The following is a 26449-nucleotide window of genomic DNA, read 5'->3' on the forward strand; positions in this document are numbered from 1 at the left end:
ATGGCCAATTGTATGACCCTTATACAATATGACATAATTTTCTTGATTTGTAATGAAGACAGTTTTTTTCAACTTTATATAGTTATGATTGACAAATAAAAATTGTATATATTTAAAGTGTACAACATACATTCATGTACATATACAATGTGAAATGATTGATATAAGATTTAAATGCAAGCTTAAGATCATAAAGAAATAACAAATTGTTTTTTGCAATGATAGTATTCACTGTTTATTTGCTACAGTTATTTTTAATAATCTAGTCTGGTTCCCTTCAGCTATCTTGTTAGTGTTTACACACAGATTCCCTTGCACATACTGGCCTCAAAATGTATTCCTAGATCTGCCACAGCACACTAAAAAGCATAGCCCTACTAGAGAGGGAAATGGAAAAATTCAACTAGTTGGCATATTTTTGTCTTACTTTATGGGACATATAACTAATCTTTATTTTTTCAAACCATCTAGGTGTCCTGCAATTGAAGGAAGATTCCATTGAAAATTTGCTGGCTGCAGCATGTCTCTTGCAGCTGACTCAGGTCATTGAAGTCTGTTCCAATTTCCTCATAAAGCAGCTCCACCCTTCAAATTGCTTAGGGATTCGATCATTTGGAGATGCCCAAGGCTGTGCAGAGCTTCTGAATGTGGCACATAAGTATACTATGGTAAAATCAATTGCTTCTAAGTAACTTGTAGCAATGTATTAAATGTTAGGATAAAATTAATAAGCAATATAAACTCATAATTTGCAGTTAACTTGCACATAATATACTAGATACAATATTTTGTTGAGCTGTACTCAAGTTTTTCAGTTTTAGAAGTGAAAGATTTAATTAAATCTCAACACTTAGGGAAATGAAAATAGTGGAAAAATTAAAATGTACAAGTACATATTTCAAGTATATTCTATAGTAATAAGAAAATATTAATTCCTTGGTGTTTTTGCAGAATTGGAACTTCAGTTTGTAAAATTGTACAAATTATGGTTTCTAATGAAAGTTAAATGTCATTTAATAAGGAAAAAGTTAATATTAATGGATCAATATTGATTGTAAGAGCTTAAGAACTACCAAAATTAGACAATTTTATTAAATGGACATTTTGTCTTAGTAAAAACTTTTGCTTTGGTTAAAAAATTTTGCTGTTAAATCCTTTAAACAACTTAAAATCCCTCTCAATTCTATTAGTAACAAATTAAATAAGCATGTCCATATGTGGTAATTATTTAAAAATTACATAGGATAAGATGATCTTTATTCAGTCAGGTGACAATCACATGAAATATAGACATTGGGGAGGCAAGAAAAACTGGAAAGAGTATATTAAATACAGCTTTACCATAAGTGCTAATAATTCCCCGATGCAAAGAAGAAAATGAGCTGTTTTTACCTCTGAAGCAGGGAATGACATGAGATGGATCTTTCTGTAAAACTCAATCAAAAGATGAATATGATAAACAAAGAAAATTGCTCCAGTTATTTAAGATTTAAAAAACAAAGGCAATTGCCTACAAGTGGAAAAAATAGAGAATTACACATAAAAATGAATAAAAGTAGTATTATTTTCAGGATATAGAGGCATATAAATAGAGTATTTTTAGAGTTTTATACAGAGCTGAATATTTTTTTAATTTCTGAAATTTGAATTCTCAAAAAAATTCTTGTAAATCTTTCTCCCTCCTATCCACCATAAGTCATGGCTCAAAATTTGAAGTTTGAAACATATTCCTGAAACAATGCCCTTATATGAAGAATCACATTATCATAGATTGGCATTTTAAAATGTCATTTAATTATACTATTTATGTTCCTGTGTCCTAAATGCAGATGGCATATAATCTGAATGAACAGCAGTTATGTAGTTCAAAGGTTAATCCTACCACAAAAGCCAAACATGAAAACTTCCTGTTAAATTACTTAAATTCTTGAACTAAGTATTAACAGTTTCCTGTCTGGTATCTTACCCTTGCAGACAAAATACATTCTGATAAACAGCTTGAATTACTTTTGTTGCTCAAAGTGAACTTGTCTTCCTTTTCCTATTATGTGACCAAAACTGAGTGTTAAAGCAGGATGTGCATAAAAATGCAATACTGTTGTCTCCTTTAATCCCTCTTCTTTAGTTATTTTAGTATCTACTGCAAATACAGTAAAATGGGTAAAGGTCTTTTTATAATAATGCTTTTGCAATACCATATTGATAATATAAGAATATAAATAATTTTAATTTCTAAGAATAATGTTAAACAATTTAGGGATTCAGTTATAATCATGTCAACTGGTAGAATGAATAAAGTAGATTGCCCTCCCTAATGTGGTTGGGCCTCATCCAGAAACACCTTCACAAACACCCAGAATAAAGTTGGGCTAAATGACTGGATCCATTATAACCAAATAAAGTTTGCACATAAAATTAACCATCTCAATCATATAAATAGTTGTCTGAATCAATGAGGCATTTAGCAAATATGCTATATGCATTTAGTAAATTTCACAATTTAAGTGTGAATTTTAAAAATATGCATAGTGAACCCAAGATATGAAAGAAGACTCCCTGGGAAGTTGCATAGAAGAAAGTGTTTACTTGAAATTAGGAGCAAATAATTCCAAATTCAAACAATTTAAAATTAGTCTTTAATCATTTCTCTATATTGATATTGCAGTATCATATATAGATACTTAAATAAATACATTTATTTTAAATTTAGTCTAATATACTGTATTGCCTGGCAATGTTCAAGAATCTCATCAAGCCACAATTCTGAAGCCATAACAACTTCTATCAGAAAATCTAATTTCTGACTATATCTAAATACAACAATTATATAAGCCATTTAATCATTCCTTAACTCTCTCAAATTCATAACGAAATTTAATGGACTGCACTGTGATCTACATTAGCCATTGAGTAGGTCTTACACACCAAGATAATACTGCTCTCTCTCTGTCTCTCTCCTCCCATTTCTTTTTTCTTTTTTTTTTTCTTTTCTTTCATTGCAGAGTAGGTAGAAAGGAGAGTGAGATATACTTTTCCATAATATTAACACAGTTTCAGACTTTACATACAATACCAGTAATGGATAACCATAAGTTTTATAGTGTTTTATATTTTCTTAACCCTTTAATAAAAATTATATCACTTACGAGAGGCAGTTGAGGTATCAAACAAAATGCAGTATACATGATTTCATAGGCTAATCTTTGAGTCCAGACTTTGCCACCTACTCAAGAGATCTACAGCTACAAGAGATTAAACAGCTCATTATTGCCTACTTACTCATTGGAGTAATTCCACTTCCTCATAAGATCACACTGATGATGACAATGCTCTGGACAAACTCAGTAAAGTTTGCAGTGCTGTACAAGTGTAATGTATTAGTAGCAGTAGTACTTTCACAATCATTTGGTATATGTGAGAGGATTTTAAATCAGAGACATCTGATACAGTAAGAATATCAGCTCTCTCTCAATTGCTTGCCTTAAACACAAAAGAGTTCTTGTCTAAATAGAATTAGTTTGGAACTTACAGCATCAGAGATTTCTGAAGGGTCTTTCAACCATGATGATTGCTGTATGGGTAATTCTTCTATTAGGCTAACTCCATTTCAAATCATTAAACTAAGAGTAAAGCTAAGTTAATGATTTTATCTGTTCAGAGTTCCCAATTATTCATAACCTGTCTTAAGTGGCTCCTAGAATATCAGTTTATTGTGCTACATAAATTGCCAAGTAGATATGTTTATCTCCATTTCAGAAGTATATTCTATTGCATTTAAAACTTGAGTTCTTCACTATGAAAAATGATAGAAATGATAATTGTGTTGTTAGAAAAAGAACATATTTAAAAAACATACAAAAAAAATATGATGGTGTTTTGACAAAAAAAATAAAAAAACAGCTGCTTGAAATTTGATACTTGACCAAACACAAGACAAGACAGTGACACAAGGAAGACTTCAAGTATACTGTATAAAATTTGAAAGGCAGTCCCACTCTTTTATAAATAAAACTTCCATAGAATACCTTTTAGATTGCCCTGAATTTGTAGATTTGTATCTGTTGTAAAAGGAGACATTTCCCTGGGTCAATAGAATGTCATATTTTTCCAAAACAGGAAAGAGTTTTTCATCAATTTCTTTTTCTCATCTCAAAGGAGTTCAGTCTTTTGCTGCTTCACATGCACAGCCAGTGTTAACTTTCCTAGGCTTTCAAGATAGCCTGTCTTAGGGCTTTTGGCTAAAGACCAACTGGACAAGTCATTTCTGGAGTCATGAACTGTTGTTACATACAACAGCTGGGAGCAAAAAGCACTGCCATGGCGTCCTACACTCTGCTCATGTGGCCCGTGAAGCAGTTGTGTTCAATAAATAATTCCCAGTGGAAGCATTTGGCCTCTTAGCTTCAGAAGGCTCCCCATACCCCTGTCACAGACAGCAATAGTACCTATTATAAATGATGTAACTCTTTATCTGGCCTTTTCTGAAGTTTAACAAAGTGAAATGCTTTGATGTGCTTATTTCGTTGAGAAGTTTCTCAAGTGCAAAATTTTAGTAGATGGACTTTCTTTTCTAGGAACACTTCATTGAGGTAATACAGAACCAAGAATTTCTCCTGCTTCCAGCTAATGAAATTTCAAAACTTCTATGCAGTGATGACATCAATGTGCCCAATGAAGAAACTATTTTTCATGCTCTAATGCAGTGGGTGGGACATGATGTGCAGACTAGGCAACAAGACCTGACGAGGCTGCTTTCTTATATCAGACTCCCATTACTCCCACCACAGGTATGGAAATTTACCCAGGTAATGTAAATTATAGTTCTAAACTACCACTAGACACTACTCCATTCTTTATTTGCCTAATTTTATTTTATCAGAGAATTTATGGTAATTGAAATATACAAGATTAATTTTGCAGAAGGATATGTTCAGCCTTCAATTAGAGGCTTTAACAAAGGAAAGTAAACATGATTAAAAAAAAAAAAAAAACTATGGATAATCCTTAAACCTCAGAATACTCATTAACTTCAGTTTCACCCGAGAGCATTTGTAAAAATCAGGGAAAATTACTAAGTTAACTCTTTTTCTTTTCGTGTTCACCTTCTAGGCAAGGTCTTAGTAATCACCACAATAACCTCATGAAAGAGACTCTAGGGAGGGAATCAGATCCTGGGTAATGTCTACTAACAAGGATAATTATCTGCTATGATGGAAAGCATGATATCATACTTTCAGATGCATTAGTTCATGATGATAATGGCATCCTCATTATGCATACTGAACCGAAGGATTATATCAGAGATTATTCTAAAAACAAACACCCGTGGATAAAATCCAATCACCTCAAACTGAATTTTAGTATGAGAAGTTTAGTGAGGCTTGACTGCAGTCGTGCTACATAATTTCATCATTGGTGATAATCACAATTTTTCCCTGTAGTAAATTGATCAATAGTAGATAATAATTTATGATATATATGAATATAATGCACATATGAACTTCATATTTTTGAGCCTATGGCTAAAGTCCTCAAACATGATCTATATTGGAAAGAGAGACTTTGTCTGGACTTAGTTGATCAATAGTTTCATAAATATTAAAATGAATCAATTTTTTCAACAAATTATGAATTAAATGTTAATATAGAAAAGTCAATGTTAATCTGGTCTCTCCACATTTTTTGTTATTTTTAGCTACTAATTCTTATAAATCCCATGGAACTACGTATTTGCTTTTAAGAATGTATACATATGAAATAAAAGGACATTGACTGCCCTTCTGAGTATAGGGCAGAGCAAGGCAAAGAGCAAGGCAATAGAAACACCAAAAAGAGAAACATTAAATTACATAAGTAATTATAAACCCAAGGTTCTAAACCTGGGTATTGATAGACGAGCTTCAGAATCTATAGGAATTTTGACTGTGCAAATGTTTGTACACTTATGTGTGTTATTTTCAGAAGAGAGTTTATATGATTTATTAGATTCTCAAAGACAGTGCCATTCAAAATATTCCTGAGTCAGCAACATGACATTGCCTGTGTGCTTATTAGAAACACAAATTCTCAGACCCAACCCCAGACCCAGTGAAATAATTTCTGGGGGTGAGGCCAAGGAATCTGAGTTTTAACAAGTTTTCCAGTAAACATGGAACCTCATTTTTCTTCTTACCTTTAAACATGCAAAAAAAATTGAGATGCCCTGTTAGAAGAGATCAGAAATGCTTAACTTTACACAGTCTTAAGTAATATGACATTGTTTCAGCAAAGTGCTTGTTTTGAATGTTTCCTATTTTTTTGGAATGAGAGGAAATTTCCAGCCCAAATGCACAACCTGGAGTACCTTGGTCTCTCACCTCTAATTATGTCTTAGACCTAGAATATTGACTGTGTACTTTTTCTGGTGATTGTAGTGATGGGCAATGGCATACAAACATTGGTCTTCCAAAACTATTTTAAAAGTGACCTTAAAAATATTTTAGAAATGAAATATTTGAAGAGAATGATGATGAATCTCTGAAGAGTAATTTTAGAAAAAAAATACATAGCCTGGTTTTCAGACATATTTCCAACATCATATGCATTAAATAAATACCTAGGGTCTCATCAAAATAGTGATCCATCAGAGATTGCAGAAGGAGTGATAAAACAGTTGTAGTTAATCCATGTAGAACAGGAAACTTCAGATAAGTTTTATGGAGTTAGATCAGCACTTTCATTTCAACAACCTGCTTGCTATTCCTCTCAATGTACTATGATACTGTAGACCTCAGTCTCCAAGAGAACCAATATAACACAACTTTTGATAATATTTTAGAACATACTTTTGATTTCTCTACAACTGATCTCAGGAAAAATATTTTACTTAGCTTTTTCTTTTTTCAGCATATTATGGGGGTAGAAATGTCAAGGTTACGTATATTGCCTTTGCCCCCTCCCCACTAAAGTCAGAGCTTCATGCGTGTCCATCCCCCAGATTGTGCGCATCGTGCACATTATGTATGCATATACCCATTCCCTCCTCCTCCTTTCCAATGTGTCTGATGCTGGATAAATGTTATTCCTATATGTCCACTTAGGTGTTGATCAGTTAAACCAATATGCTAGTGAGTACATGTGGTGCTTATTTTTCCATTCTTGGGACACTTCACTTAGTAGAATGGGTTCCAGCTCTATCCAAGAAAATACAAGAGGTACTATATCACCATTGTTTCTCATAGCTGAATAGTACTCCATGGTATACATATACCACATTTTATTAATCCACTCATATATTGATGGGCACTTGGGTTGTTTCTACATCTTTGAAATTGTGAATTATGCTGCTATAAACATTCGAGTGCACTTGAATGACATCTGTAGATGTCTTTTTTATAGAGTGTCTGTGTTCTTTTAGGTAGATACCCAGTAATGGGATTGCTGGCTCAAGTGGTAGATCTACTTGTATTGCTTTAAGATATCTCCATATTGCTTTCCACAGAGGTCACACTAGTTTGCAGTCCTACCAGCAGTGTAGGAGTGTTCCTCTCTCTCCGCATGCAGGCCAACATTTATTGTCTTGGGACTTTTTTATATCAAGGCCATTCTCACTGGAAATAACTGATTTATCATTATGATTTTTATTTGCATTTCCCTGATGATTGGAGATGTTGAGCATCTTTCCATATATTTGTTGGTCATTATTCTGTCTTCTTCTTAAAAGTTTCTGTTCATGTCCTTTGCCCACTTTTTGATAGGGTTGTTTGAGGATTTCTTGCTGATTTTCCTGAGTTCTAAATAGATTCTAGTTATCAGCCCCTTATCAGATGTGTAACATGTGAAAATTTTCTCCCATTCTGTGGGTTGCCTGTTTGCTCTCGTGACAGTTTCTTTGGTTTGATTAGGTTTCTTTAGTTTGATCAGGTCCCATTTATTTATTTTTGTTGTTGTTGTGGTTGCCTTTGGGGTCTTCTTCATAAATTCTTTGCCTAGGGCAATGTCTAGAAGAGTTTTTTTTTCTCTTTTCTTTTTCTTTTTATTTCAGCATATTATGGGGGTACAAACGTTAAGGTTACATACATTGCTCTTGTCTCCCCTCCTCCCTCAAGTCAGAGCTTCAAGTGTGTCCATCCCCCAGATGGTGTGCATCACACTCGTAGAAGAGTTTTTCTAACATTTTCCTCTAGAATTCTAATAGTTTCACAACTTAGGTTTAATTCTGTTATCAATTGTGTGTGGATTTTTGTGAGAGGTGAAAAGTGTAGATCCTGTTTCAGTCTTCTACATATGGCTATCCAATTTTCCCAGCACCATTTATTGAATAAGGAGTCTTTTTCCCAGTGTATGTTATCTGCTTTGTAAAAGATTTTATGGCTATATGAGGATGGTTTTATATCTGGGTTCTCTGTTCTGTTCCACTGGTCCATGACTCTATTCTTCTGCCAGTCCCTAGCTGATGTAATTACTGTAACCTTGTAGTGTAGTTTGAAATTTGTCAAATTGAACCTCCCGTTTTGTCTTTATTGCCTAGAATTGCTTTTGTTATACGGGGTCTTCTCTGGTTCCATAAGAAGCATAAAATTATTTTTTTCTATATCTGTGAAAAATGATGTTGGGATTTTAATAGGGATTGCATTGAATCTGTAGATCACTTTGCATAGTATACACATTTCAACAATCTTGATTCTGCCGACCCATGAGCGTGATATGGTCTTCCACCCGTTTATGGCCTCTGCTATTTCCTTCCTCAGTGTTTCATAGTTCTCCCTGTAGAGATCTTTTACTTCTTTATTACATATATTCCTAGGTACTTTATTTTCTTTGTTGTTATTTCAAAAGGTATTGAGTCTTTGATTTGGTTCTCAATTTGACTGTTACTGGCATATATGAATGGCTCTCATTTGTGTGTATAGATTTTGTATCCTGAGACTTTACTAAATTCATTTATGAATTCCAGGAGTCTCTTGGTAGAATCCTTGGGGCTTTCTACATATAATATCATATCATCAGCAAAGAGTGAGTGTTTGATCTCTTTTGTCCCCATTTGAATGCATTTAACCTTTTGCACTCCCTTGCTTTTTTCTAGATTCCTTTATTCTACTTAGGATTTAATTTTTTAAATACCCTAGATTTTACAAAGTATGGCAGTCGGATAAAAAAACTGCAGTTTATTTTCATACAAACTTATTTATTTGGATTTTTTATATTTCAAATTATTGATACATTCAAAGAGTAATTTTAATCTTTATAGTTTTTGCTAACTGTGTTGAGTCACACACGACATCCGAGTGCAAAGGGCTAATTACACTCCCTTTTCTGATTGCTATAGCCAGGACCTCCAGCACTATGTTGAATAGAAGTGGGGATAGTGGGCAACCTTGCCTGGTTCCAGTTCTAAGTGGGAATGCTTTCAATTTTTCCCCTTTCGGTATGATGTTGGCTGTGGCTTTGTCATATAGGGCTTGTATCATTTTTAGGTAAGCCCCACATATGCCTGTTTTGTAAGCATTCTTATCATAAAAGGGTGTTGAATTTTTTCTTTTAATTTTTTTTTATTTTGGCATATTATGGGGGTACAGATTTTAAGGTTTCAATAAATGCCCATTTCCCCCCTCCCCCCAAAAGTCTGAGTCTCCATCATGACCATCCCCCAGATGGTGCACATTTCACTCATTATGTATGTATATACCCGCCCCCCTCCCCCCTCCCACCTCACCAATACCCTATTACTGTAGCACCTATGTGTCCACTTAGGTGCTACTCAGTTAATACCAGTTTGCTGGAGAATATATCTGGTGCTTGTTTTTCCATTCTTGGGATACTTCACTTAGTAGTATGGGTTCCAGCTCTAACCAGGAAAATATAAGGTGTGCTATATCACCATTGTTTCTTAGAGCTGAATAGTACTCCATGGTATACATATACTACATTTTATTAATCGATTCTTGGATTGATGGGCACTTGGGCTGTTTCCACAGCCTTGCAATTATGAATTGTGCTGCTATAAACATTCGAGTGCAGGTGTCTTTTTTGTAGAGTGTCACTGGATCATTTGGGTAGATGCCCAGCAATGGGATTGCTGGATCAAATGGTAGATTCACTTGTATCGCTTTAAGGTATCTCCATATTGCTTTCCACAGAGGTTGAACTAGTTTGCAGTCCCACCAGCAGTGTAGGAGAGTTCCTCTCTCTCCGCAACCACGCCAGCATTTATTGTTTGGAGATTTTTTGATAAAGGCCATTCTCACTGGGGTTAAGTGATATCTCATTGTGGTTTTGATTTGCATTTCCCTGATGATTAGAGATGTTGAGCATTTCTTCATATGTTTGTTGGCCATTCTTCTGTCTTCTTTAGAAAAATTTCTGTTCAAGTCCTTTGCCCACTTTTTAATGGGGTTATTTGATTTTTTCTTCCTAATTTTCGTGAGTTCTAAGTATATTCTAGTTATCAGTCCCTTATCGGATGCATAGGATGCAAAAATTTTCTCCCATTCTGTAGGTTGTCTGTTTACTTTCATGACTATTTCTTTGGCTGTGCAGAAGCTTTGTAGTTTGATCATGTCCCATTTATTTATTTTTGTTGCTGCTGTGATTGCCTTTGGGGACTTCTTCATAAACTCTTTGCCGAGGCTGATGTCTAGCAGAATGTTTCCAACTTTTTCCTCTAGAGTTCTAATAGTTTCATATCTTAGGTTTAAGTCTGTTATCCAGCGTGAGTTGGTTTTTGTGAGAGGTGAAAGGTATGGGTCCTGTTTTAGCCTTCTACAGGTGGCTATCCAGTTTTCCCAGCACCATTTATTGAAGAGGGATTCTTTTCCCCAGCGTATGTTTTTGTCTGCTTTGTCAAAGATGAGATGGCTATATGAGGATGGTTTTATATCAGGATTCTCACATCTGTTCCACTGGTCAATGTTCCTGTTTTTGTGCCAATACCATATTGTTTTAATTACTACAGCTTTGTAGTATAGTTTGATATCTGGCATATTAATGCCTCCCATTTTGTTTTTGTTGCCTAGAATTGCTCTTGATATTCGGGGTCTTCTTTGGTTCCATACAAAGCGTAAAATTATTTTTTCTATATCTGTGAAGAATGCTTATGGGATTTTAATAGGTATTGCATTGAATCTGTAGATCAGTTTGGGTAGTATAGACATTTTGATGATATTGAGTCTGCCGATCCACGAGCATGGTATGGATTTCCATCTGTTTACATCCTCTGCTATTTCCTTCCTCAGTGTTTCATAGTTCTCCCTGTAGAGGTCTTTTACCTCTTTGGTTAAATATATTCCTAGGTACTTTAATTTCTTTGTTGCTATTGTGAAGGGAATTGAGTCTTTGATTTGGTTCTCAATGAGATTGTTGTTGGCGTATATGAATGCCTCTGATTTCTGTGTATTGATTTTGTATCCTGAGACTTTACTAAATTCATTGATCAGTTCCAGGAGTTTCTTGGTTGAATCCTTGGGGTTTTCTAGATACAATATCATATCATCAGCAAACAGTGAAAGTTTGATCTCTTCTGCCCCTATTTGGATACCTTTGATTCCATTTTCCTGTCTGATTGCTGTAGCCAAGACTTCCAGCACTGTGTTGAACGGAAGTGGAGATAGTGGGCAGCCTTGTCTGGTTCCAGTTCTAAGTGGGAATGATTTCAATCTTTCCCCATTCAGTATGATGTTGGCTATGGGTCTGTCATATATGGCTTGTATCATTTTTAGGTATGTCCCTTCTATGCCTATTTTCTTAAGTGTTCGTATCATGAAAGGGTGTTGAATTTTGTCAAAAGCTTTTTCTGCATCTATTGAAAGAATCATGTGGTCTTTGTTTTTGCTTCTGTTTATGTGGTGAATTGCATTTATAGATTTACGTATGTTGAACCATCCCTGCATCCCTGGGATGAAGCCCACTTGGTCGTGGTGGATTATTTTTTTGATAAGTGTCTGGATTCGGTTAGCTAAGATTTTGTTGAAAATTTTTGCATCTATATTCATTAGGGATATTGGTCTGTAGTTTTCTTTTTTTGTTGCATCCTTTCCTGTTTTTGGTATCAGAGGAATATTCGCTTCATAAAAGGTGTCGGGGAGGTTTCCATTCTTCTCGATGTTATGGAATAGTTTCTGCAAGATAGGTACTAGTTCTTCTTTGTAAGTGTGGTAAAATTCAGGTGTGAAGCCATCTGGACCGGGACTTTTCTTTTTAGGGAGATTTTTAATTGCTGTTTCTATTTCAGCTGTTGAGATTGGTCTGTTCAGGGAATCTATTTCTTCCTGGTTGAGCCTAGGGAGGCTGTGTGTTTCTAGAAATTTGTCCATTTCCTCCACATTTTCCAGTTTGTGTGCATAAAGATTTTTGTAGTATTCATAAATTGTATCTTGTATCTCTTTGGGATCAGTTGTGATATCTCCTTTTTTATTCCTGATGGAGCTTATTAGAGATTTCTCTTTTCTGCTTTTCGTTAGCTTAGCCAATGGTGTGTCAACTTTGTTTATTTTTTCAAAGAACCAACTTTTTGTTTTATTAATCTCCTGAATAGCTTTCCTGTTTTCAATTTCGTTTAGTTCTGATTTGATCTTGTTGATTTCACTTGTTCTGCTGGGTTTCGGGTTGGTCTGTTCTTCTTTTTCCAGCTCTTTGAGTCGTTTCATTAGATTGTCTATTTGTGATCTTCTTGTCTTTTGGTTATAGGCATTTATGGAGATAAACTTTCCTCTCAGAACTGCTTTAGCTGTGTCCCAGAGGAGTTGATAACTTGTCTCTCCATTGTCGTTTTCTTCATAGAAGTTTTTTATTTACGTCTTGATTTCTTCATTTACGAAGTAATCATTTAGTAGGAGGTTGTTTAATTTCCACGTTTTTGTGTAGAAATGTGAGTTTCTGTTAGGGTTGATTTCTAGTTTTATTCCACTGTGATCTGAGAAGGTACATGATATGATTTCTATTTTTTTAAATTTCTTGAGATTTTCTTTGTGTCCTAGGATATGGTCAATCTTAGAGAATGTCCCGTGAGCTGATGAGAAGAACGTATATTCAGTGGATTTTGGGTAGAATGTTCTGTAAATGTCAGTCAGACGCAATTGTTCAGAGTTTTGTTTACGTCCATTATTTCTTTATTAATTTTCTGTTTGGAGGATCTGTCTCGTGCTGTCAGTGGGGTGTTGAAATCTCCGGCGATTATGGAGTTGCTATTAATCCATTTGCTTACCTCCAGTAAGGTTTGCTTTATGAATCTGGGTGCACCTAAGTTGGGTGCATAGATATTTAAAATTGTTATCTCTTCTTGTTGGACTGTGCCCTTCACCATTATATAATGACCCTCTTTGTCTTTTACTACTTTTGTTGGTTTAAAAACTAAATCGTCTGAGATTAGAAATGCCACACCAGCCTTCTTTTGGCTTCTATTTGCTTGGAATATTGATCTCCACCCTTTGATTTTTAGTCTATATGCATCCTTGCAGGTTAGATGTGTTTCCTGAAGACAGCATATACTTGGCCTGTATTTTCTTATCCATTCAGCCAGCCTATGTCTCTTGAGTGGAGAGTTTAAGCCATTCACATTTATTGAGAGAACTGATAGGTAAGGTAGATTACTGATCATTCTGTTGGGTTGGATGTTGTTGCTATGATTTCTGTCTTGAGCCATTGTAATATCTGGCCTTTAATATCCTTGGGTTTTAGTTGTTTTTATATTTGTGGGTTATAATTATGATGTTCCGTGCATAACGCTGTTTTAAGTACTTCTTGTAGGGCTAGTCTTGTCTTGGTGAATTCTCTGAGCCTTTGCTTGTCTGAGAATGTTTTTATTTCTCCTTCATATACGAAGCTTAGTTTTGCAGGGAATAATATTCTAGGCTGGGCATTGTTTTGTTTCAAAAGAGTGAGAATGGGGCCCCAGTCTCTCCTTGCTTGTAAAGTCTCATTAGAGAAGTCTGATGTTATTCGAATTGGCTTTCCCTTGTATGTTACTTGCTTCTTTTGTCTTACAGCTCTTAGAAGGGCCTCTTTAGTTGATACTTTGGTTAGTCTGATGACTGCATGTCGTGAGGTCTTCCTGTTTGCGTTGAATCTCCCAGGGGTCCTCTGAGCTTCTTGAACTTGTATATCAAGATTTTGAGCAAGGCCTGGGAAATTTTCCTCTATTACATCTTCAAACAGCTTGTCCAACCCTTGAGTGTTGTCTTCTTCCCCTTCTTGTAACCCTATGACCCTCACATTAGGTTTCTTCACATAATCCCACAGCTCTTGAAGGCTTTGCTGTTTTCTCTTGTTTCTCTGCTCTATTTCTGTGACTGATTTATTTAATTGGAGGTTGTTATCTTCAAGCTCTGAAATTCTTTCTTCTGTTTCATCTACCCTGTTCTTGAGACTTTCCACTGTATTTTGTAGTTCCTTGAATTGGTTCTTCATTTCCAGGAGTTCGGTTATACTTTTCTTCAATGTGTCTATTTCTTTTCTCATATCCTGGAGACTTTTTGTGGTTTCTTGGTGTTGGTTATTGAGTTGTTGTTGTAGCTGGGTGAGTTTTCTTATATTCCACATACGAAATTCCTCTTCTGTCATATTGGTTGCCTGATTTTGGTCGGTGTCCGTTTCTAGGGGGCTGGTGCTCCTCTTTGGGGGGGTGTTTTCCGTTTGGTTCTTCATATTTCCTGAGTTCTTTCGCTGATTTCTTCCCATGTCGATCAGTTGTTGTTTCTTTCCTTAGGTTATTGTTTGGGTATTCACACACCTTGTTTAATTTCTGAGGCGTTAGGTGGTGCCTGTGGGTGAAATAGGACCACTCCCTGTATATTGAGTCAGTGGGTGCCGTGGAAAGGCTGTGCAAGATGCCGTTCCTGTCAGTAGGTGGCGTTTGCTTGGAGGAACAGGCTATGGTGTTGATTTTGAGTCCTGTTATCAGCTCTCGTTCTGGGCGGAGCTGGGTTGGGTAAGCCTGCCCTCAGGCCGTTAGCAGGGGTCAAAGTTCTGTCCTCTGCTTCCAGGGAAAGCTGTCAGGGCAGGGCTGGAATGGACCTGCTCAGCCAGAAAGTCTGGGTGTGGAGGTGGGGCTGTCTGAGACCCGCAGTCTGCAGCAGGCCTCGCTTCTTTCCACTCTCCCCAACTCTGCAGCTACTCCTGGGCTTCTGCTAGCAGGCCAGACCACAAGCCACCAGGCCTCCCCGGACTGTGATGCCGGCGGGTAGGTTTCCTGCACAGGAACGCCCCCTGGGTTGGGCGCACGGCCTCCTCCTGGGAGGAGGGTTGCCCTCTAGGACGCCGATCCGCCCCTGGAGGCACACAGACCTCAGTAGGCTGTTCATGTATAACCCTTCTGTGCCCCGGGCAACGCTAGCACTCGGTGCAGGGGATCTGGTCTGCAGGTCCGTCCTCTGGGTCCCAGAGTTCAAGCTGTATTCCCACCAGGGAGAGGATTTCCGGTCCTAATTCACCCACAGGGAGCCCAAGCTGGGTCTATGTCTCTCAGCCTCTGAGTCGGCACCGTTTTCCTGGGAACACGGTGCCAGCAGCACCTGGGAGGGCGGGCGGGGTCCCAAACGGGAAGGTCCCGTTCCCTGGAGGTGCCTCCAGCTGGTGACTGTATTGTCTCCCTGGGCAGCCGCGGGTAGGGTCGGTGGAGGGGAGGAGGAGGCAATATGGCGCCTGCCGCGCGGCTCGGGTCCGTGCACACGGAGGTGCCCGGAGGAAGTTGGGAACCTGGTGCCACGTCTGCTACAGGCTCACCGTTGGCAGGCGGCGGCAGTCTCTGGGCTGGTGTCTGCAGGTCTCTCCATCCACTGGGGAGCCCACCAGCAGTCCCGAATGCAGCGGAGGGGAAACAGCAAATCCACCTACCCTTGCCGCTTGTCTCCGGGCTGCTCCGGTGGTCTCAGCCTCCAGTTCTCCTCCACAGCCTCTTCCCGTGGAGTCTCCCAGGGTCTCAGGTACCTCTCCTTCCGGCCCTTGTCCGCTGTATGCTCGTCTTCTTGCTTCTTTCCTCTAGTTTCTGCTAGAATCTGTCTTTTCTGCAGAGACCCTCTGTCTGGCGGTGTTATTCGTCCGCCATCTTGCTCCGCCCCTCCGGGTGTTGAATTTTGTCAAATGCTTTTTCTACATCTATTGAAAGATCATATGGTCTTTTTTTTGGTTCTGTTTATGTGGTGAATTACTTTGTAGGTTTGTGTATGTTGAACCATCCCTGCATCTCTGGGATGAAGCCCACTTGGTCGTGATGGATTATTTTCTTGATAAGCACCTGGATTTGGTTAGCTAGGATTTTGTTGAGAATTTTTGCAACTGTGTTCATAACGGATATTGTTCTATAGTTTTCTTCCTTTGTTGCATCCTTTCCTGGTTTTGGTATCAGAGTGATGTTGGCTTCATAAAATGAAATGGGTAGGGTCCCATGCTTTAGGATGTTGTGTAATAATTTCTGCAGGATAGGCACCAGTTCTTCTTTGTAGGTGTGTTAAAATTTGGGTGTGAAACCATCTGTCTGGGACTTTTCTCTTTAGAAAGGATTTATTTCTGTTTCAATTTCAGCACTTGATATTAGTATGTTGAGGAATTCAATTTCTTCCTGGTTGAGCCTATGGAGGCTGTGTTTCTAAAAATTTGTCCATTTCCTTCACATTTACCAGTTTGTGTGCATAGAGGTTTTTGTAGTATTCATAAATTATATCTTGTATCTCCATGGCATCCATTGTAATTTCTCCTTTATTGTTCCTTATGGAGCTTATTAGAGATTTCTCTTTTCTGCTTTTCGTTAGTCTAGCCAAAGGTGTGTCAATTGTGTTTATTTTTTTAAAGGACCAATTTTTTGTTTTATTAATCTTATGTATAGTTTTCTTTTTGTCAATTTCATTTAGTTCTGATTTTATCTTGTTAATTTCACTTCTGCTGAGTTTGAGGGCTCTCTATTCTTCTTTTTCCAGCTCTTTGACTAGATTCATTAGATTGTGTATTTGTGACCTTCTGTCTTTTGGATATAGGCACTTTTGGAAATAAACTTTCCTCTCAGGACTGCTTTAGCTGTGTACCACAGTGTTTGATAACTTGTGTCTCCTTTGTCATTTAGTTCAAACAATTTTTTGATTTCCATATTAATTTCCTAGTTTATAAAGTAATTGTTCAGCAGAAGGTTATTCGATTTCCACAATTTTGTATAAAAATGAGAGTTTCTATTAGGGTTGATTTCTACTTTTATTCCACTGTGATCTGAGAAGATACATGGTATAATTTCTATTTTTTAAAAATTTTTTGAGACATGCTTTGTGTCCTAGGATATGGTCAATCTTAGAGAATGTCCCATAAGCTGATGAGAAGAATGTATATTCAGTGTTTTTTTGGTAGAATGTCCTATAAATGTCAGTCAGGCACAATTGTTCTAGAATTTTGTTTACATCCATTATTTCTTTATTAACTTTCTGTTTGAAGGATCTGTCCTGTGCTGTCAGCAGGGTGTTGAAATATACAGCTATTATGGATTTGCTGTTTATCACTTTGTTTAGATCAAGTAGAGTTTGATTTATGAATATGGGTGCACCTAAGTAGGGTGCATACATATCTAAAATTGTTATGTCTTCTTGTTGAATTGTACCCTTTACCATGATATAATGACCCTCTTTGTCTTTCATTACTTTTGTTAGTTTAAAAACTAAGTGAAACTGCCTCACCAGCCACGCTTTGGCTTATGTTTGCTTGAAATATTGTTGTCCACCCCTTTACCTTTAGTCTAACTGCATCCTTGCAGGTTAGATGTGTTTCCTGAAGGCAGCAGATACTTGGCTTGTATCTTTTTATCCATTAGCCAGCCTGTGTTTCTTGAGTGGGGAGTTTAAGCCATTCACATTTATTTAGAGAACTGATACGTGGGGCAAATTTCTGTTCATCCTGTTGGGTTAAACTTTGTTGCTTTGTTTTATCTCTTGAGCCATTTTGGTATCTAGCATTTAATCTTTAGCTTTTGAGTGGTTTTATATTCGTGAGTGTTTATTGTGCTGATCTGTGGGTAACACTGTTTTGAGTACTTTTTGGAGGGCTGGTCTTGTCTTGGTGAATTCCATCAGTCTTTGCTTAGCTGAGAATGTCATTATTTCCCCTTTGTATACAAAACTTAGTTTTTCAGGGTACAAGATTCTAGACTGGGCATTATTCTGTTTAAGTAGAGTGAGAATAGGGCCCCAGTCTCTCTTTGCTTGTAAGATTTCAGTTGAGAAATCTGGCATTATTCAGATTAGTTTTCCTTTATATGTTACTTGCACCTACGGCTCATAGAAGGGTCTCTTTAGTTGATATTTCGGTTGGTCTGATGACTACCTGTCATGGTGTCTTCCTGTTGGCATTGACTCTCCCAGAGGTTCTTTGAACTTCTTGTACTTGGATATCTAGATTTTTTCAAGGCCCGGGAAATTTTCCTCTATTATATCTTCACATAGCTTATCCAACTCCTGTGTGTTTTCTTCTTCCCCATGGGGAATCCTCAAAACCCTCAAGTTAGGTTTCTTCACATAATCCCACATTTCTTGTAAGCTTTGCTCTTTTCTCTTATTTCTCTACTCTATCTCTGTGACTGACTTATTTAATTGTAAGATGTTATCTTCAAGCTCTGAGATTCTTTCTTCTGTTGGTCTACCCTGTTCTTGAGGCTTTCCACTGTGTTTTGTAGCTCCCTGAATATATTCTTCATTTCCAGGAGTTTGGTTTGATTTTTCTTTAATATTTCAATTTCTTTAATTAATTTTTCTTCCAAATAGTAGATTTTTTTGTGGTTTCTTTGTGTTGGTTATCCATTTTTTCTTGCATATCATTGAGTTTTCTTACAATCTATGTTTGAAATTCTTCCTCTGTCATTTTAGTGTTCTGAATTTGGTTAATGTCCATTGCTCGAGAGCTGCTGTTCCTCTTTAAGTGTGTGCTTTCCTTTTTATTCTTTCTACTTCCAGTTCTTTCACTGATCCCTTCCTATCTGGTTCAGCCGTTGCTTCCTATCTTTCAGTTTTCATTTGGGAAGTAACAGGCCCTGTGTAGCCTTTGTTCCTATTAGTGCTATAGGAGCAAGGCAGATCGTGGCTGCTGCCTACCAGCCTGGATGTGTGTACTTCTATGGTTGCTTGATCTGCTGCTGGGGGGAGTCACTCTTATGTTGTTCAAGGTTCTTCTGGCATATCTGGGAATCCACTCCTGATGGGAGGGGTAACTTGGGGAGCCTATTGTGTCCTCTTGTGGGGATTATTTTGCCTTACCATGGACCTCACTGTTGGCAGCTAACTGGAGGTGGAGATCCAGCCCCAGCATTATGATCCTACTGGGGGACCTAAACAGATCTGAAGAGCAAAGTCACTGGGCTGTCAGCTATTGATCTGTACCAAGGCCCAGCAGATCCACACAAGTTGCAGGGGGAAAGTGGCTTTTCTTCTCTCACCCTACCTCCAGGGAGCCTACTGCTTTTGGTATGAAAGATGCTGGCTATGGGGAGTGGGTGGTTCCCCAGTCTGCTCGGTGCCCCAGCGCCTGTGAGTCATGCAGGCATTAGCCTCTTAATGACTAGGGAGGTGTTCAGAATTCATCCATCAAGACAGGCCTGGTCAGTTGATCATAGGTCATGTAAGGGTGGAGCTTGTCAAGAGAGTCCCGGAGCTGGGGAAAAGGAGCAGCCTGACACACCATATCATACTGCAGTGGCTGGGTTGTGGACTCCAACAATGGCAACCACCCACCCAGAGAGTGCTACCACTTTGAGTGACTGTTCAGGAGTTGGCAGGTGTAGGATTGGGGAGCTGAGTCATCAGGATGCCCCATTGTCTCTTTTATGTCGCCCTCCCACATCTCTCACCTGTGCAGCAGGAGCTCTCTCTCTTACTGCCCCACCCTGAGTGGGCCTATTTGCCCACAGTGGTTTCCAGGTAACAGTCCCCTACTTGGTGATCACCTCTGTTGGTATGGACCCACTGGATGCCAGAGGCAAGTTACCTATCTCTTAACCAACAACAACAGTAGCTCAGACCAGGTCCCTCCCTCACCTAGTGCAGTCCTGGCACAGAGCTCCAGGGAGTTCAAGATGCTTCCTGCTATTGTCTCCTTTCCACAGAACACCACGCCTCCTGCTGCAATTTTGCACCGACTTCAGGCAAATCCCTATCTGAGTGGGTGTGGAGGTCAGTGGGGAAGCAAGAAGATCTCCTGTGGGTCTGATCCCACTTCACTCACTGGCCTGGCAGGCGGAGTTGTCCCACATTCTATTCTCTATTGTTTGTTTCACACTCCAGAGTTTGTGATCCTGACTCATGTTCATCTTTTTTTCTCCCTGTTTTGTGTGTCCCATGCTGATTCTCTGCCAATTCACAATGATCTTCTAGTAGGGGAGTGATCCTGTCATGTGTAGCAGACCGAGATCTATACCTCTTTCTCTGGGAGCAGGAATCCAGGAGGATAACGTTACTCAGCCATTTTTATTCCCTCTACTTAGCTTTTATCAAAGACATTTAGAGTGTTACTGTCCCCCAGATAATAATAGTTAAAAATAATTGATCATCTATTTATGCTAATATGTTGGCTAGTTACTAACATTTATACCTTAACCCAGTTAAAAAGCACCTGCTTTCAGAATATTCTACAGAAATGATTGATGATAAAGATGTCATTCCCTTTGTGTTACATTATTTTAACTAGGCGTGTTTACATGACCACCACCACCAGCACCACCCCAAATCCACCAAAAAGCTCCCTATTTGAATTAACTACATGTAGTAGAATAGGAGATGCTTGCTCTGTGCAGACATAGCCATTCTTTTTGACTGATTTCAGTAATACTTTGTATGAGTGCTTTTTCACTCTCTCTTCAGATTATATAGGTACATATTCAAAAGATTAATAATATGTCAATTAAATAAGTCCACATAAATAATTAGATACTACTATAAGGCTTTTAGTTACTTTACATGATAAGTGAATATAAAAATATCTTAGTAAGTAACTTAAAATATTAAATAATAAAATGCCTACATTTGGATTAGATCCAGTTTTCTCCAAAGTTATATAAATAATAATGCTATTTATAATGGTTAACTCTTCATTCATGCCATGCTTCATTACTTTTTAGTTACTGGCAGATCTTGAAAACAGTTCTATGTTTGCTGGTGATCTTGAGTGTCAGAAGCTCCTGATTGAAGCTATGAAGTATCATCTCCTACCTGAGAGAAGACCCATGATGCAAAGCCCTCGGACAAAGCCTAGAAAATCAACTGTGGGGGCACTTTATGCTGTGGGAGGAATGGATGCTATGAAAGGTAAAAAGAATAAATTAATTAATTTAGAAAGTGTCTTCATTTAAAAAAATATTTAATCTCAAAACCCTCCAAATTATGAGGGTGGTAGTAAAACCATGCTAAATGAGTCAATCTAAAGCTAATTTCATAAGCAGGGTACTTTATGTGATTTTTTTACCTTATTTTTCTTCTTACTTTATGATACATAACCCTTTAATTTGTATTGGTTAAACCCTTAATAAAGACTTTTGCTTTATATATATATGTGATGTTTATATAAGTGATTATATAAGTGATTATATAAGTGATTTTTAAAATTGTAATATTTGCTTTGCAATATTAAATCATATCAGGAAAATCTTATTGAATATTTATCATAAAGGGAAGAGATGAAGTCCTTCAAATTTGATTTTGACAGAAACTGAGGAGTGGCCTATAACTCCCTCTGCCAATTTCCTGTCAGATGTTCAAAGATGATTTACATACAATCTTGAAGTATCAATAACAAGATTAGCAAAAATTCAAACCTGAAATAAAATAGTGACTTTAAATAAGAATTTCATCAAATGGATAGGAAACAGTTTCCAAAGCCATTATCCCTACCCTGAATCCTTCTTAGTACCGAATTCTCTATAGTTCTACCTTTTAAAGGTGATTTCTCAGTCTGTGAATTCATGTTGCTAAGACAGTAAGGAAGATATTTTATTATTAAAAATTGGCTTTGTAGAAAATAAAATCAATGCACTTAAAGGTAAGTGTATTGGTAAATCATACATAGAAATGTAATATGACACCTTATAGAAAATGATGCAAACGTCAAAGTTTTCTAATAATGGAAGCTTATTCTTTCCTTTGATATGTATAAGTGAAAATTGGAAGAGTATATGGGAAATATGCTAATTCATCATAAGCCTATAAAACAGGAGATTGCAAATGCAGTTATTTCCAAAGTTGCAGGATTACTTCACAAAACTAGTGTTCTTCAGAAAATAACAAGTACAGTGGGACCCTATAATTAATTTGAAGTCTGGCAAATTGATACTTTATTGCATTTTGTTGAATAAAATGAATATTCATAACACGTTAGAAGGTTTCTTGCTTTGTATTTAAATTTTTAAGTTATAAGGGAACTAAACAAAAACTCCAAGTGTAGTTATCTTTAGTGTCTGAGTTTTTAAAAAGCCTAATCTTCAATTTGAGAAATACAAAATTTTGTGTTTATTTGTTTGGTCCTCATGTTTGTTTTCCATTTTTGTCATTTTTTCAGGCTCATTTTATGTAAATTAACATTACATAAAATAATGGGTTTAAAAATCATTGTAAGTATCTAAAATTTCTTATTAGTTTCTAAAATTGAGAGAAATGTGAACCTATAATCTCTGAATTCTATTACCACAGTTTAGTATGGAAGGAAGTGAGACAATCATTTTGAGACACTTTGAGTTTCTAATATATGGAGACACTAGGAAAGGTTCTATGGGAAGTTGCAGACTATTAGAAAAGTAAAAAATATCATTTTGAGTGCCTAATTCTTAATTGTCATTTCTCATAGATCATTTTTAATCCTCACAATAATGTTATAAGATAGGTTTATTACCTTCACTTTGCACATCTTAAGGTTAGCTAGCCAATCCAAGGAAAAACATCTAGAAAGGCTGGAAGTAGAATTTCTATTCACATTCTATGTTTCCTTTTCTAAACTGCCACTATTCCAGAAGAGAACACAACAAAACTGTCTCCTATCTTTGAGGAGTCTTCAAATATACTGAAAAATCAGGGTGATGACTTAATATCAAAAAAAAAAAAAAGAAAAGAAAGAAAAAAACTAAGAAGTATAGTAAATATTTTAAAGGGGGTAGCATTTATCTGTCTAAATCAGTATTGCATTGAAAAAAATGTACCAATTCACATTGTTTCAAAAGACTATAAAAAATAATTTCTATACACATACCTTTTCTTATAGTGTGTTTTTTCAGCTATTTTTTTAAAGACACCTTTTGTACTTTCACCTTTTGATGTCTAGGAAATTACAGTACTTCCTCAGTCTCTCTTTTCCTCTCTGAGTCATACAATAAACTCAAAATTAGTTGTTAAATATAGATATCATACAAATGGCTGAGGTTAACTATAACTACTAGGATGTATAAATTTGGAAATATCTCAAAGAGCTAAAAATAGAAATACCATTTGACCCAGCAATCCCATTACTAGGCATCTACCCAAAGGAAAACAAGACATTCTATAATAAAGACATTTGCACTTAAATGTTTATGGCAGCACAATTCACAACTGAAAAGATGTGGAAACAATCCTAGTGTCCATCAATACATGTATGGATTAATAAAATGTGATATATGTATACCATGGAATACTACTCAACTACAAAAACAATAGTGATCTAGCACCTCTTATATTATCCTGGATAGAGCTTGAACCCATCCTTCAAAGTGAGGTATCACAAGAATGGAAAAACATACACCACATGTAGTCACCATCAAATTGGTACTAACTGATCAACACTAAGGTGCTCACATGGTAGGTAGCAATATTCAATGGGTGCTGGTCAGGTGGGAGAGGAGTAGTGAGGGTGGGTAAACTCACAACCAGTGGATGTGAAACACACTGTATGGGGGAAGGGCACTCTGGTAGCCCTGGCTTGTGCAAGGCAAAAGCATTACATGTAACCAAAATGTTTGTATTCCCATAATATTCTGAAATTAAAAAAAATAATAATCAACAGGATGTTCTAAGTATCATCACAGAGTAAAAATTTAAAAATAACATGGTAAAACTTTGAATTGTGAGGTTTCAATCTTAAATGTCAGTTCTTAGCATGCTCATGGCCAAAGAATGACCAGATACCAAAGTAAGGAAAACATGAAAATGAAGTTTATTGAGGACAGAGAAAGACGATTATAGAGCAAGAGCAAGATGCGTGTTTACAGAGTGTAACATATGCCATGGATGATGACTGGACCTAATGTCACAGCCAAGAGAGAGCAAAAGGAAGGCACAAAAGGTGTTGGTTATGGTCTCAATTTTGTTTCATAGTGCTCAGATCGGGACTTCCCTGTGGCTCAGATATCACTATGGAACCACTTTGATTGGACAGTTGGGAGTTGCATGACCTGAGTCTTACTACACATGGGGGTTGTTCTAGGTCAATTTCTGGATTCTATGGTACCTGTGCTGTTTGGCTTATTGACTAGAGAGTCATCTGCATTCTTTTGCAGCTTGTGCTCCAAGTTATAATTGGCAGATTCGTAAGGTATTCCCTCTTCCCCCAGGTTTGGCAGTAGCTCAGGGAAGTATTAAGGTGGGGAGGGATCAAGATGGGGCCCTGGGGACTACCCTTGTCCATCTTCCTAGGTAGGGCAATTTCACCAAGGCAAGGCAAAACTTTTGTCCAGAAGATCCAGAATACCTTGCTAACTACCTAACAGGATGTCTTGTACATATAAGGTACCTGGTAACTTTTATTAAAAACAATGAATTCTGAAAGACAGTGTGGCAGGAGACAAAGTGAATGTTAGTATATTCACTTTTAGAACAATTTAATAATAGGTGGAGGAAATCAATAAATCAGATATATTCACTCCAGCAGGAACTACAGTGTTCCCATCAACACTACAAAGTTTGGCAGATTTTGTTCACTCTTGAACAGAGCATAAATGAGGATTGGAGAGAAGCTTAGCAATGAATTGAGAAACAATATTTGCAACATTCTAGGGCAGAAGGTTGATTTGTAGGGAAAATTTCTAAAGAAAGACATTAGTGAAAAAGTATAATTTATGTTTTTCCATCAAATATAGAGTTGCCATAGTAATCCAGGTAGGGGATTTATATTTTGATTAGTATGAGCATTGGTGGGGGTGGACAAAAGGTCTGAATACAAAAGATGTATTCAGAATTCAAGATTCAGACCTAGCAGTCATAAATGTTCATGGTTGCAAACAAAACGTATGGGATAATTTTATCTTCTATATTTAATCTAATTCCTGGAACAAATTAACCTGACATAAAGCATAGGTTTATATCTCTCTGTGTAAATTTCTATATACAAATAATTAATGTAGCTTTTTACAATTTCCTGACTCATTACTTCACTATTAATATTTCCACAATCTTTTTTTTTATTCCATTCCACTTTTATTTATTTATTCTCTTTTCTTATTTTTATTTGAGCAAATTATGGGGGTACAAACATTAAGGTTACATACATTGCCCTTGTCTCCCCACCCCCTCGAGTCAGAGTTTCAAGCATGTCCATCCCCCAGATGATGTGCATCACATTCACTATGTATGTATATACCTATCCCCTCCTCCCCCCTCCCACCTGCCCCACACTGGACAAATGTTTGCTTTTCTTTTTTTTCTTAACATTTTGGTTACATTTTATAACTCTGCCTCTCCCTAGCAAGAGTTAGAGGTATGCTCTTCCCCTCCACAATGTTCACCACATCCCTCAGATGTGGGACTACCCCTCCAACCCCTGAATCCCTGGTGAATACCACCACCCTTTGAGCACCATAGTGTTAATCAGTCAGTACCAATTTGATGGTGAGTATATGTGGAGCCCATTATTCTGATCTTGTGTCACCTTACTTTGGATAATGGGCTTAAGCTCAATCCAGGATAATATAACCGGTGCTAGCTTGCTATCATTTCTTAAAATTGAGTAACATTCCATTGTAAACATATACCAAATTTTAATAATCCACTCATGTATTGACAGGCACTTGGGTTGTTTCCACGTCCTTGCAATAGTGAATTGTAATACCATAAACATTCAGGTGCAGATGTGTTTATAATAGAATGTCTTATGCTCTGTTGGGTAGATTCCTAATAATGTTATAGCTGGGTTGAATGGTATTTATATTTTTGCTCTTTGAGATATCTCCAAATTCTTTTCCACAAAAGTTGCACTAATTTGCAGTCCCCCCAGCAGTGTAAGAGTGTTCCTGTCTCTCCACATGATTGGGATTCTGGGAGGGGAAGAGGAACATTCACAAGGGCTAGAAAACTTATTTCACGGAATACTGGAGGAAAATATGCTAGGTCTGGCTAGAAATTTTGTTATCCAAATACAAGAAGCACACAGAACTCCTGGGAGACTCAACATGAAAAGGCAATCAACTCATCACGTGGTTATTAGGTGGACTAAAGTAAACATGAAAGAAACAATCCTCCATTCAGTGAGATGACAGCAGCAAATGACCTACAAAGGAAAG

General features: G+C 37.1%; 1 protein-coding gene across 2 annotated transcripts in view; it reads left to right on the forward strand.

Moving 5' to 3' along the window:
* KLHL4 (kelch like family member 4) overlaps positions 1-26449 on the forward strand; it is a 138766-nt gene that overhangs the window by 85774 nt on the left and 26543 nt on the right. For both annotated transcript variants that reach the window (XM_012784554.2, XM_012784551.2), the window contains exons 4-6: positions 472-668; positions 4575-4787; positions 21053-21239. In XM_012784554.2, coding sequence (XP_012640008.1) covers positions 472-668; positions 4575-4787; positions 21053-21239 — 597 coding nt within the window. The remainder of the gene's footprint in view (positions 1-471; positions 669-4574; positions 4788-21052; positions 21240-26449) is intronic.

This window comes from Microcebus murinus, chromosome X (genome assembly GCF_040939455.1).
Source record: "Microcebus murinus isolate Inina chromosome X, M.murinus_Inina_mat1.0, whole genome shotgun sequence".
NCBI lineage: Eukaryota > Metazoa > Chordata > Mammalia > Primates > Cheirogaleidae > Microcebus > Microcebus murinus.